General features: G+C 48.1%; 1 protein-coding gene across 1 annotated transcript in view; it reads right to left on the bottom strand.

The window, feature by feature from the left end:
* Nucleotides 1-12,595, bottom strand: part of NMNAT2 (nicotinamide nucleotide adenylyltransferase 2) — a 74,975-nt gene that overhangs the window by 11,018 nt on the left and 51,362 nt on the right. Inside the window, exons 4-8 of the mRNA XM_030573810.1 lie at nucleotides 11,548-11,626; nucleotides 5,849-5,975; nucleotides 4,469-4,549; nucleotides 3,639-3,683; nucleotides 1,245-1,321 (exon numbers count right to left, since the gene is read on the bottom strand). Coding sequence (XP_030429670.1) covers nucleotides 1,245-1,321; nucleotides 3,639-3,683; nucleotides 4,469-4,549; nucleotides 5,849-5,975; nucleotides 11,548-11,626 — 409 coding nt within the window. The remainder of the gene's footprint in view (nucleotides 1-1,244; nucleotides 1,322-3,638; nucleotides 3,684-4,468; nucleotides 4,550-5,848; nucleotides 5,976-11,547; nucleotides 11,627-12,595) is intronic.

Here is a 12,595-nt window from a genome sequence, read left to right on the forward strand (position 1 = left end):
GGTAAGTACCAGAGCCCCTATACTGATGGTGTATTAGAAAAGCATATCAATGTCCTTTTCTCCATATGTAGTGTTGTGGACTCTTGTTATTTTAACATGAATCTTGTGGTATTTGATGTTTTTTACTTAAGCACCATCCCCTGGAGTCAGATGTCTGTGAGAATCTCAGCGTTCATAATTTAAAAAGTCAGCATCTAGCCCTCATGGTTGCAAAGAAAATGTCTGAAAATGTGACCCAAGTGGGAACTAAAAATGCCAGATGCCCACAGACAAAACTCAACCCCCCCGACACAAATTTTTTTTAATCATGAGATTTTTAAACCAATTTTCATTATTTTTGGGGGCCTGAGTCGTGATTAGGAATATTGGGGGCTGGCAATACAGTACTCAGCTTTAAGGACAAAATAATCTGCCAAGGTAAAAAAAAAAAAAATTAAAGACTATAAAATGCATTTAACGCAACACAGATTAGAAGAAATAATTTAAATAATTTAATTTGCTTTTCATCATGGATGCTGTAATGTCTCACTTCATTCAGTTTGGACAGTGAAATGAGACTGGTCAGTTTCACTTCCGGGTTCTCATGCCCTAGCACAAAGCAGTTGTGTTTGGGTTCCTAACACTGTAGTGCTATATAACAGCTAGGCTGGAATTATTATTACTAGTGGTAGGTTTATACTACACGAACACTGTTTTACTTGGTTTATTTAAATTTCTGTTCCCTATAGTGTCATGAAAATTGGATCTTGCATATCCCTATATCCCACTCCCCATATTCTAAATTTAGGGCCTAAATCTATTTAACAGTTTATAAAAGAAAATGAGTTTGGGAGATGGCCTTTAAAAATTTCCCTACACCCTCAGAATTAGACATAAGTAGCTGCAGTCCCCAGCTGTCTCTCTGCCACTCATCCTCTGAGGATGGGGAGAAAACGTGATGCAAAAGGGAAAGTTTCTGGCTCCAACCTGAAATAAGAGCCAAGTAGGTTCTGAGAGTCAGAAGCAGGATATCTCTTTGGCTCGCTTGGCTGAGGCTGTTAATGGAAGGGGCAGGGGGGAGGATGGAATGGGGGATAGAGGCAGACTGTTCAAGGTTTCCCATGTGAGTTGACTCAGTTGTTTCCTGGGAATGTTATGCCACATGTAAGGTCACCGTGGGAGAGAGCAAAGAGGTGAGAAAAATGAGAGGGGAGGGAAGGAAACACTGCACAATGGATTGCATGCAATGGTAGCCGGCTACTCACGTCAGACTCATTCCAGAGGCCTGGGATACAGAACGACTCCAGCAGGTCACTGCCACAAAGCAATAAGATACGAAGCTCTGAAGAAAGAGAGTAGAGAATGGAGAAGTTTAGAGACGTGGGCTGATGGCTTCCCCCTATGATACTACTAAACCAACAATCCTTGCACTGTGCTGCTGGAGAGACCCTTTCCACAAGACACACAAAACAGGGCCTGATGCTTTGTGGCTATTCAAGATCCTGTCGCACTTTCTGCAATAACAGTGATGTTAGCTGCAGTGCAGTACTCTGGCCAAGCCATCTGCCTACCCTAAATACCTCTCTAGTTTCAAACAGCATTTCATTTCCTCTCCTACACTGCTGTGCAGCATTGCTGTTGGCGGTTAACAGCTGCTGCATTCCGCCCCAGTGATGGCTGCATTTCAGCATACTTTACCACGGCACGGTACGTATCTTATGGGGAAAGAAGTGATTCTGAGGTAGGTAGGTGCACAGATTTCAGATCTTTAAAATGACAGATGTTCTATTAGTTCTCTGTTAGATATTACAAGGACCCGGACAACTGGTTAAAACCAAGGACTCTAATGGAGTGTCCCACTGCTCCCAGCTACATCGTCACTGTCATGGCAGAATAAGGTATTTGACAGAAAGCCCCAATACTTGTTCACTGGAGGGCAAACCTGTATAGACTTCATGTCTTCCCTTTAACTTCTCCGTTTGGATCACTCTCCCCTCAGTAGCTTGCTGACCTGCACAACTGCTGGCATTTACTCGGAGATGTGTACATATCACTTATTGACCCTCAGAACCTTGGATGTTTAAAGGCACAGAAACAGCAGTGTTCAGTGTTAGAACTGAGTGTTGCTGAACAGATTTCTCTGTCTACATCACCACCTTTGGCCACCAGAGGGAAGCAGCAATATTGCTTAATCTGTAAGGATAGAGGAACATGCTATTTAACGCAGCCTCCCCTCTCGCCCCCTGCACACACTCCTTGTCTTAGCCACCTGTAGCTGAGCGTAAGTCAGCACTTTTCTCAACTTCTGAACTCTGGGCTGGGTTAACACTAAAGGGGTGCACAGAAGGCTCCAGTGATCATCTCCTGCCTGAGGTATCCATGCTATTTCTAAGGTTTTAAGCTGCTTTTACAGCTAGCTAGTGGTGATGGGGTGGGTGGCTGGGAATTGTAACAATGAAATGGGTTAGCAGCATCAGCAGGATACTTCTTGCCAGGGTTCGGCTATCCTCTGCTTGTGAAGTACAGAGAGGCTTATAAGGATGTGAAGGATTTTTATATTTGGACATGCCACAAAATGGATCAGCGTTTTAAAGAAATATTGAAAGGGACTCCCTCACTTGTAAGAGCTAGACACATCTGCCATTGGACTGGAGGCAGCTGGAGCTAGGAGGGGTTGGTGGGAGATGGTCTTAACTCTCTGTTCATCATCTGGGGCTATAAAAATTCCAGAAGGGGTCTGACCAATTTCTGATGCACTGGTGACTCGGTATCTCAGTCTGGGTGGGTCATGCCAGGCTCTCCAGGGTATTTTATGTGATGGGAGAAGTGTATTCATCATTAGAGAACACAGAAAGATCTTTCACCAAGTTGGCATGAAGTCCTTTCTTCTGCAGTTGGACCAGGGACCCTCTCTTTGTGCTAACACGGCAGCCCTGCTGTGTTTCTTTAATGCCTGAGAGTTACTTTATTGGGGCTGGGGAGAGGTGGGCAAGGAACACTTAGAACAGGCCGTACCATGTATAGCAACTTCCAATGGAGGATTTCAAAGCACCTTACAATAGTGGATAAGTAAGATTCTGACTCTACTTTTGGCCTTGTCTACACTAGAGAGGGTTATACTGGGATAGCTCTACCATCAAACCCTGCTAGTGGAGATGCAGTTTATACTAGAAGAGAGTTCTTTGGTTGGTATACCTTACCCACAATTTCCCAGATGAGATCACATCCCTAACCAACATAGCTATGTCATCAAAAGCCAGCCCTAGCGTTAGATGCAACCCTAGAGGCTCTGAGCTGTTAAATGATTGGCCTAAGGTCACAGTGAGTCATGTCAGAATTAGGAAGAGAAGTCAGGTGTCCCAACTCCCAGTCCTCTTTCTAACCCTATAGCAATGCTGTCCTCCCTCCTCGTGAGGATGGGAATCAGCCCAGGGCAGTTCATCACCCTTTTGAGCCAGCCCAAATCCAGATGCCTGGTGTCCAATAGGAGCGATGACCCAGTCTCCTAATTTGGCATCTGTGTTATGGTCGGTCACTAAAACAGACTGTTCATCCCCATTTCCTGTGTGGCCCCTCCCATATCACCCACTGCATCAGCCTGGGGGGAGAGAGCTGCGCTTTGCAGGGCCCGCCCTTCTGAGGGCAGAGCGCGTACTCACCAATTTCTTCGTATCTCATCACGGTCCCCAAATTCGCATTCTCATCTGGAGAAAGAGAAGTACCAGAGTCCAAGCTTCAAATAAGCATCTGTGCCGGAGTGTGCCCAGGAGGGGAGACAGCTCTTTAACTGTTCAACAGTGGCTCTTAGTGTTAACAGGATTCCTGCTCTACCAGTGCATACCTGTGTACCTAGCACCTGGTGGTGGATTTCCGGTCACTCAGAGCCTTTCAAAGGAGATTGGGCATCTCTCGCTCACGGGGGAATGGCTGGGCGAGGTTCTAGGGCCCACGTGTGCAAGAGGTCAGGCCAAGTGATCATAAAGGGATCATCCAGCCTTACAATCAATGGTGAGAGAGACTGCGTAGATTTCCTGTTAGTGGTTGGAGTTAATACTTCCGGGGATTCTTTCACCTTGGTGGTGTCTGTCTATATCAAGGCATTGCAAATTCAAGGAGTCGCTATGCCTCTTCCCCTAGCATAGCCGGGCTCAGGCGGGGCAGCTTTCCCCAGTTAAGCTAATGCTGCTTCCTGCTGAGCAATCCAGGGAAATCGTGGGTGGGATCTGAGTGACTACCTGCAATGAATTTTGGCATAACCCCTGGCAATCTCTGTGACAATCAGGGAGATGCTGTCAGGGAGAGAGTGGGGGCCTGCTCATCAGCTGGTATAAATGGACACAGCATCACTGTTGTCAATGGATCTACACTGATTTGCACTCGCTGAGGATCTGACTGTGAGTGGGTTGGATGGGAGGCAGAGAGGAGGAGGAAGACCGTGGAGTGGGGAGGAACGTAGATGAATGCAAGCATCTACATTTTCATAACGTACCCACAAAGGTGAAGCGCTCCATTGGCGGACGGACACAGCAAATCCGGCTCAGGCTTTCTCCCATCTTCCCCAAGATCCTTGCTGGAGGGAGAGAGAACAGGTAAAAGGCAGGTTCAGAGTCTGAGTTCCCTGCAGGAACCACGTCTCACTGCACAAGGTCTGTCTGTTATTCCCGTACAGAGCTCTCAGAACACACAGGGCATTTGACCCTGAGGGCGTGGGGGAATCCCTGCTGGCCACCTCTGCTGGCTGGGTTCTTAAATCAATACGCTCTTGTCCCCACTTTCTGTACTGTTTGTATCCACTTCAGGTCTGTTTGAATGACTTGTTTAGAGCCTTGTTGCTGGATTGAAGTTATTTCATGTAGACGTTCGTCATCCTGAAGAGTTTTTCCACCGCACCAAGAATTGGAAAGAAACCAATATTTTTCTGCTAAGGATCTGATCAGCAACTTGGTGCAAATGACCCCTTACTGGTTTGGTTACTAACACCCCAATCTACGGAGATGATAATTGTTTCTTGATTTCAGCCCCCTCTTAAAACTCTTTAATTTCACCCTGTTTGGATTTTAATGAAGCTAGGTGTGCAGTGTGGGTGACCATGCACTCAGGATTGTGCCTAACTAATCTGCACCTGGAATGACCATGATTGCAAATACAAAACAGGTAACAGCATATTTAAAATGTCCTCAGACAGCCCCCTGAATGGTTAATCATTGATTTAAGTGTGACATGCAGTACTTACATGTAAAAAATAGGCAAGAAATTGCACTTCTACCATGTTTAAGGATCAAGCCTGGTTTGGGGCAATTCTAAGATACATTTTTCATGTAGATTTAGTGCCAGAGTGACAGCCCTTTGAAAGGGACGTCCTCTATTCATTCACAGAACAGATAGAGCATAGACACTGGCAGTGTGAACTTCCTCCCATACTCTGCCTATGCACCTTAACTTGAACCTGAAGAGACCACTTTTAGCTGTGGAGCTTGGTTCAGTCTCCATGGCCCGTTTGGTCTTTTTCCCATGTTGCTCCCGGTGCCAATTGTGTGGACGCTCAGGTGGACTCTGCCAATGGATCCCAGTCAATAGGGAGTAGGGGAAGTGAGAGAAGATAGCAAAAGGACCCAGTGACAGGTAGGTTGCATTTTCCAAACCTGAACCCAAATATTGCTGAATTGCATGGGTCTGGAATCTCAATTCACTCAAATTATACATTTTGGAACCATACACAGTCTTACCTGAAACCTTCATTCATTGTTTCTTGGACAGGTCTGTTTCCCTTCCCTATTTCTGGGGGAACAGGTCTGGGGATTTCAGATTGGTGCTGTCTACAGTGCTTACCTCTGCTCCATTTGGAGACCACCTCTCTGCTGAGACCTACCTGCTGTGGGCTTGTTGGAAATGTTTCTGTTCTGGTAAATGGGCTGTGGAGACTCATTCTGGGGCTGTCCAATCACTGGGGTCATGGAAGGCGTGTTCACATTGGAGAGGATGCAGCCAGTCACCCGCTAGGGTGGGGATGAAATGTAAGGAGTCAGTAACATAACTCCAGAGCCAGAAACACATCCATAGATCTCTCGCTATAGCTTGTAGCCGCCTTACAGCTCACAAATTAACAACATTCTCAAGTCGTTACTAGGAGACTATCCAGCCTCATTTCATAGCTTCCCGTTCCCAGCCAGTAAAATGAGACCGGACCATATTACCTAATGAAAGGCAATGAAGCGGGGAAGGTGATAGGCTTCAGAGCCCTAGCTCCAACCTGAAGTGCATCTTCAAAGCGCTGTTTATACAGCTATTTTTAGAGTGCCCATAATAACCCAAGTCTGCAGGCCTGGGCTGGGAGGCTCGCTTAGCATACCCTAAGCATCTCCATAAATGGGATACCACCGGAATGATTTCTAGTATGTGTGATGAGACAGGCTTGATCTGTGCAAAACCATTATAAGGATACAATTCAAAAACTGGTATTGACAAAATACTAGCCCAAATGCCCTCTTCCATTTAGCCTGGTATATTTCATGCTGCCTTAACCCTTAGCGTGAATTAATCAGGACAATTGTGTGTTTTCAAGTATTCCTCTCCTGGATTCTTAGGCATAAGATGAAGGCCAAAGCTAAGCAAGAGGGGAGATGCTGTTATCACTGGAGATGTCTGTCCACATGCAGGCGGATCTTATACCAGCTTGGCAACATTCTAGTCACCCACTCGCCAGAGCTGAGTAATGTTTTGTCAGGCAGGTAAATTGTCACTGGATTTTCCATGATTTCAATCACAGTAAAAGGCAACTGAGCAGATTTTGGTGCCCAGGCTGGACAATTTTGCAAGGCGGATTTATACATTGCAACTTCATTTGCCATTTCATTTTATTTCTAATGACTCGAGATTCCCCGCCCTCCCCCCCTACTGTTCTTCTAGCACACATGGACCTCATGGGAATAAGAGACTTCAAACATTCTCTGTTCTTTTAAAGTGAATTTGGCATCAGTCTGGCAACTCTGGGGAGTGAAAAACTCTCTGTACCCACACCATGAGGTTGGGAGAGGGAAAGGCCGTGTCAGCTTCCCCCATGCTGCCATGTTGGTGGCCCTTCCCCTGTTCTGGTAGGGACTGGCTCTGGGGTAATTCAGTCTCCAGGGCCCATTCAGTCTTTGTCCCCTCTGCTGCATCTGCTAAAATGGGTGTTGGCCAGTGGTAGTATATCCGAGTGCCTGCATGACCATCTCTGGGGTGAGAGGGGCCTTCAGCCTTACAGCCCAATCAGTCTTCTCTCCTGCATATGATAAAGGACTTCCAATTAGTGCTAATTGGTGGTGGGTTTTGTGATGCAGCCACCTGCGTGCTAGGAGCTGGGCTATGCTCTCCGAAGTCATTTTACAAAGGCCACTGTGAACAGCTGCTAGATGACAGTCGCTTCAGTCAGTGTCAACTGTGCCAGATTGGAGCCAGTCCCCAGAGGTGAAGGCTCCCACTCCCATGAGTTGCCGGTCCCCTGAGCCATGCATTCCCCTTTCAGGCCGTGATCCTAAGAGGAATAGAAAAGCTGGCTCCTGATTTGGCTGCGTGTGAACCTGCTTCTGTGAGGAGATTGCTGCACACATCTCAAAGAGCCAGGCAGGCTTTAAACATTGTTTTAGCCCTGCAGTGAGTTAGCACCATTCTGGGTCCCCAGCCCCCAGGTTGCTGCCCAGGATAAGACTGCAATGTTGCTAACTCACCCTGTGCTAGGAGAGAAAGACAGCAGAATAATGACTGCACTCAACACACATTCTTGCATCAAATCTTATTTCCTGAGCCAATCCCACTTGCTCCTTCCTTCCGCTCCCTTTGAACTGGAGGCAAGAAGTGAACAGACGGGGCCTCATTAACTGCGGAATCCTGGGGTGCTCCTGCCCTGCTAGCTAAGAACTTTAAAGGAATGTTATGTGGTAGTGGTGGGGAGAATCCAACCAACCCTGAGCTCTCACTATATCCCTTCCCTCGTATCCACACTGCTCACTTCCCTTCAGAGGAATTGGAACCATTATAAAAATTTCATCTGACTGAGGGTAGATTTGAAAATGATTCAGAACAACTTGGCTTGTTCCCAGAATTTTTCTCTCAAGTAACGATAGCACTGAGACGACAGCTCTCCTCCCTTCAGTTCTGCTCCATGGGGCACGGGCTAGTAGGATCCAGAGAGGCAGAACAGCAATGGAAAGCAGTGTTGTGTGAGACACTATATTCAGCCTAGCCTGCCTGTCCAGACTACTGAGGCATGAGTTCAGGCTTTCCTCATCTTGTGTCTCGACTACTGCAATCTGCCCCTCTCTGGCCTTGTTGCCAGCCACGCTGCCTCCCTCAGTCTAGTCAAAATGCTGCTAGTAGGGTTACAGAATCATAGAAATGTAGGGCAGGAAGGGACCTTGAGAGGTCGTGTAGTCCAAGCCCCTGCACTGAGGAAGGACCCTAAACCCAGACCATCCCTGACAGGTGTTTGTCCAACCTCTTCTTAAAAACCTCCAATGATGGGGATTCCACAACCTCCCTGAGAAGCCTATTCCAGAGCTTAACCATCCTTAAAGTTAGAAAGGTTTTTCTAATATCTAATCTAATCTTGCTGCAGATTAAGCCCATTACTTATTGTCCTACCTTCCATGGACATGGAGAACAAATGATTGCTGTCCTCTTTATAGGAGCCCTTAACATAGATGAAGACTATCATCAGGTATTTTCCAAGACTAAACATGTCCAGTGTTTTTAAGCTTTCTTTATAGGTCAGGTCTGCTAAATTTTTTACCATTTGTTGCTCTTCTCTGGGCTCTCTCCATTTGTCCATATCTTTCTTCAAGTGTGGTGCCCAGAACTGGACAGAGCACTCCAGCTGAGGTCTCCCCAGTGCTGAGTAGAGCAGGTCAGTTGCTGTGTCTTACATAGGGCAATCCTGTTTATACCCCCTCTCCCCCAGAGTGGTCATCTTGACTTCCACTTTCACCACATCACTTCTCTGCTGGCATTCCTCTAATGGCTCTCCCTCTCCCATGCGTGCCTGGTCATTGCCTTTAAAGCCTTCTCCATTTATCCCCTCCCTAACCACCAGATCTACTAGCTTACTGAGCTGTGGACATCCTGACATCACTCTGCCAGTGGTGCCAGCCTCAGTCACTCACCCATCAGCGTCTCCCTCAAAAACACCTCCATGCTTTCTCCCACCTACCCCCCACCTCCAAACACACACATGGCAAAAACTCCCTGGCCAAATGCCTAAAGCTTCCACCTTCTCTTCTTTTAACTGCTTCCTCCATACCTGCCCCTGCTGTGATGCCTGCAGATCCTTCCTGCCTGGCACTGGACCAGGCAAGTGGCATGGCTGAGCCATCTGCTTTCTTCTCAACTCGGTTTGTCTCATTGGTTCCTCCTTCTGCCCTTCTTTGCCCAGTTAAGCCCTGACTGGTTTGTCCCTTTCATCCAGGTCCAGGGCAGCTTTAATGCCAACCTCCCCATTGCTATTGCTGGAGGGTAGGGTAATGGCCTAAGATCATTAGCTGAAGAGGTGGTGGGAAGTCCCATTTCTGTTCAGGGTTTGTGATCTTCATTCTCACTTCTGCCTGCGCCTGTGGAGGGGTTTTCACTTACGGTGTCACGTATTCTCTGGGGTTTACCCAGCACGGAAGATACCCTTGAATTTTCCTGTTGCTGTGAGTCATTTCTGAGAGCCAATGGAGCCAGGTTTGTCCCAGGGGGTTATTTTGCTAGGTGAGTAAGCAGGGCTTCATTCACTTGTCTTTCAAATGCCCTCTTTTCCCCTGGATTGACTGTGTGGCCAGCAGGGATGATGATTGCTTAGCTGTGAGTTTGCCTTCCCCAACTGCTCTCATTGCAGCCTCGTTCTTGTGTGCGTCCTGACAAGGATTTTTTTTTTCCTACCCCCGTATATAGAAGCTTGGCATTTCCCTGGAGTAGACAGTGCTGGGAGTTTGTCCTTAGCCCTTTTCCAAAGGTGTATTAAATTCGGTCATGTGCAGCACAATGTTCTTTTCATTCCACTTTCTTCTAATCTCCTTTTGCCTAGCTCCCTTACTGTGAGGACTCATCTACACAGTGAAACTTCAGATTAAAGAAGGGTGTGAATTTACAGTGTGACAGCTACTCCTGAATAACTCCACCGTGATGGGGTGTGTACACCCCACACTGGCAGCAAAAGGGTTAATGGGAGGCCAAGGGCTCATTTAGCCCACTTGGTGGCACCTGGAGGGTGCATTAGGTACAGTTCATAGGCAGACTCAGCTGGGGAGGAGAGTCACCTTCATAAAGCGAGGCACTCAGAGCAGTGAGGAAGAGAGTCCAGTGGGGAGGGGGCTCAGAGGGAGAGAAGCCTGGGAGTCTCTCCTGAGAAAGGAGCTGTGGCAAATGGCCAGGGGCAGAAGGGACATGGGAAAGCGCAGGCATGGAGTGGATTCCTATGATGAGCCCTAATGAAAGGACAAGGTCCAGTGCAGGCTGCCGGGTGGGCTTGCTGTCCCAGAAAGTTAGGAAGAACCCAGAGAGGCTCAACACCAGGATGGGTGGAATGGCTGAACTGGTGCTTTGGTTCTGTTTGTGGGGGTTTGAGTTCTGCTGGAAGAAGTCTGGGACCCCTGGAGGGGGGGAATGTCATAAGGGTGACGCTGTTGGTGCAGGACATTGATACTCTGTAATGGGTGGACTATTGTGACCTGGCCAGCAGGCGGAGTCACACAGCAGACCATGTGATCCCTGAGGTTGAGAGGAGGCAAAAGGGGGGCAATGCCAGGACTTGCCAAAAGGGGGTGTTCCGGGACAGTGAGTTTATCACACCGTGTACTGACAAGTCCTAATACCCTGCAAGATCTGCATAGCAGGTGCTGTGACTATCTCTGATTGGAGATTGTTGGCATTTGGGCCTTGGTGCATTCCTGGGAGCCTTTCCTATTTGCTAGTCTGGAGAACCATTCAGTTTCCAGGAATGGCAGCTGTTTGGAATCCCTTGTTTGAGCGATTCTTTTGCAAGGAGCAGGGGTTTGTTTTAATTGGCATGTCCCTCTTGCTCCTTGTTACTGATGGCATTTTTAGCCTCTCCGTGTGGGTGTATTGATCTGGGCTGGATTGTTTGCTGCAACGTGTGATTGGTACTTTGCTGTCTGATGATGATGTGCACACCCAATCCTAGAGGGCTGACTCCTTTTTTTTTTTTTTCCCAGCTGGGAGAGGAGGACACGTGCCTGTGTAATATTCTGTCTCCTCTACCTGTGTTGGGCCAGAACCTCAGCTTGGTAAATCGTCACAGCTCCACAGGTTTCAGGGGAGCTATGCTGTTTTTCCACAGCTAAGGATCAGTTCATGGAACATATATATCACGTTGGTATAATTGAATCAACCTGAAAGAGAAAAAAACCTGCCCTGCATTGGCTACCGCTGAGCCTGAACTCAGCCCTGAAAGTGCTACAAATCAAAACTATTAGAGGGACATTCGAGTCGTGCATTAAAAATGCATTGGTCTAACCACTTTCCTATACCACTTCTCCCACTAGCCACAGCTTTCCCCTCTCCCCTCTGTGACACACCTGCCCAGGTGTGACTCACCTTCATCAGATCACGGTGGTGTTCCAGTACGCTGCAGGTAGTCTGCCAGGTGTCCTGATAGCACTCCCAGGGGTCAACCCTGTGGAGAGGAGAGAACATGACACAGAGGGTTTGCATGTGAATCTTGCTCTGTCCTTCACCATCCAGCATGCTCAGTTGCAGTGGAGAGGCCAGAAAGAGACAATCATGCTGCTGGGAACCATCCAAGTTAACTTCCTCATGTCTGCCTGTGATTAGTGGCTGGAATAAAATGCCAAATGCAGCTTTTCCAGCCATCACATTCTCATTGTATTCTCCCTACCTGCCTTTGGTTAAACTCCTCCATCCCTGCTCCATTTCCTCATCCCTCCCCAGTCCTGGGCATGCCCATCTAAAAGCTCTTCTCCTCTGGCCTCCGCCCAGGTGCCAGACACTGCATGGAATGTATTGAACAGCAGCTTTGGTTGCCAACATGACAATGGGACAGAGAAGCACACTGGGCTCCTGAAAAAGAATAGATGCAATGTCTGTCCAGGGTTTCTGCTCTCCAGGGTCGGTCCCAGAAATTTTTCCCATGGTGTGCACAGCTGAACCACTCTCAAGGCAGGGCTCACAGCATCCATGGGGACAAATTTCCGTGAGTGGTGTTGCAACCCCAGCACGTTGTGTCTCAGCATGACTTTGTTTGGGGGACCTCTCAATGCAGGAGAGCCTGCAGCAAACTGCCTCTTTTGCCCTGCCCCTTCCAATGGTGTGCACCATGCATACATGCGCATGGCTGCCCACGCCACTGCTGCTCGCAACGAAGTGCTTCCTCTTTCTGCCTCCTCACCCAAACAGCGTCTGGGAGGAGCTGGCAGAAGTTGCATGAAGCTCAGTGGCTGTTGGGACATGGTGTCACTGAACTACACCAGCACTGCAGGCAGAGCACTGGCCTGGAGGGCACTTCCATGGGGATATTGGGCACCAGGGCCGCCGAGAGCAGGTTTGGGCTCCCCAGCAAGGGCGGACTGGCTAAACAGGGGCAAAGAAGCTGGGGCCCGGGCCGCCAGGCCCCGGTAATTTGTAC

The sequence above is a fragment of the Gopherus evgoodei genome, chromosome 8 (genome assembly GCF_007399415.2).
Source record: "Gopherus evgoodei ecotype Sinaloan lineage chromosome 8, rGopEvg1_v1.p, whole genome shotgun sequence".
Taxonomy (NCBI): domain Eukaryota; kingdom Metazoa; phylum Chordata; order Testudines; family Testudinidae; genus Gopherus; species Gopherus evgoodei.